Here is a 1,048-nt window from a genome sequence, read left to right on the forward strand (position 1 = left end):
CCCCTCCGGGCTGCTGGGGGGGGGGCACATGCTGACCCTCTCCTGTGTCCCGACAGCATCCTGGGCACGCTGGCCGCCTGCTACCTCACCCTGGTCATTGTCCTGAAGTACCACCTGCAGGCAGAGAGCCTGGGCTCGCCCGAGCCCCCCCAGCCCTCCAGGTAGTCGGGGCGGGGGGCAGATTGCCCCGCATCCCTCCCACCCCCGTTCCCCCATGGGTTCCCACCAGGGTGTCCCTTGGTGGGCTGGGAGTGAGCTGGGGACAGCGCTGGCAGGGCAGTGGGTGGGTGGCAGCCCCCAACCCTAACTTTTGCCCCAGCAATCCCACCTTCGCCCAAAATCACCGGGCGGAAGGTTCCTGCGGTGGCATCCAGGCTTCACAGCTTATGCCACCAAGGTCCCCTTTGCCTCCGGGGAACCTCACGCCCTTCGCTTCCTCCCCACCATGCCACAGGGCCTCCTCCTGGGCCTCCATCTTCAGCGTCATCCCCACCATCTGCTTCGGCTTCCAGGTAGGTCCCCCTGGCCCCACTGTCCCCAGCTGCTGGGGCAGTGCTGGCAGCCTCCCGCGGCATCCCGGACCACGGGCACCCCATCCTTTGTGGGTGGGTGGGGGGTGGTTCCAGGGAAGGGTACCCGTGGCTGTCACCAGAGGTGGCTGTGGGGCAGGACGCAAGCCCCCGGGGACACAGGAGAGTGGGACAGGGCACCCATGGGTGGGAGGGAAGGTGTTGGGGGTTGTCCCTGCACAGACCCCCACTGCTGTCCCCCCGTGCCCTTGCAGTGCCACGAGGCCTGCGTGGCCATCTACAGCAGCATGCGCAACCAGAGCTTCTCCCACTGGGTCGCCGTCTCCGTGCTCTCCATGCTCATCTGCCTGCTCATCTACTCTCTCACTGGTAACCCCGGCACCGGAGCCCTGCATCTCCTCCTTGCCCTGTCCCCAGGGCTCATCCAGCCTCCCCGGGGCTCCTCTGTCCTTCTCACCGGCACGGCCGCCCACCCTCACCTCCCCGCCAGCAGGGCTCTACGGCTAACGGATCTTCTT

At 67.4% G+C, this 1,048-nt stretch overlaps 1 protein-coding gene across 1 annotated transcript in view; it reads left to right on the forward strand.

Moving 5' to 3' along the window:
• Window positions 1-1,048, forward strand: part of SLC38A8 (solute carrier family 38, member 8) — a gene marked incomplete at its 3' end in the record, with an annotated part of 2,373 nt that overhangs the window by 491 nt on the left and 834 nt on the right. Inside the window, exons 3-5 of the mRNA XM_009889584.1 lie at window positions 57-161; window positions 455-512; window positions 785-899. Coding sequence (XP_009887886.1) covers window positions 57-161; window positions 455-512; window positions 785-899 — 278 coding nt within the window. The remainder of the gene's footprint in view (window positions 1-56; window positions 162-454; window positions 513-784; window positions 900-1,048) is intronic.

Source organism: Charadrius vociferus, unplaced genomic scaffold (genome assembly GCF_000708025.1).
Source record: "Charadrius vociferus isolate BGI_N301 unplaced genomic scaffold, ASM70802v2 scaffold1061, whole genome shotgun sequence".
Lineage (NCBI taxonomy): Eukaryota > Metazoa > Chordata > Aves > Charadriiformes > Charadriidae > Charadrius > Charadrius vociferus.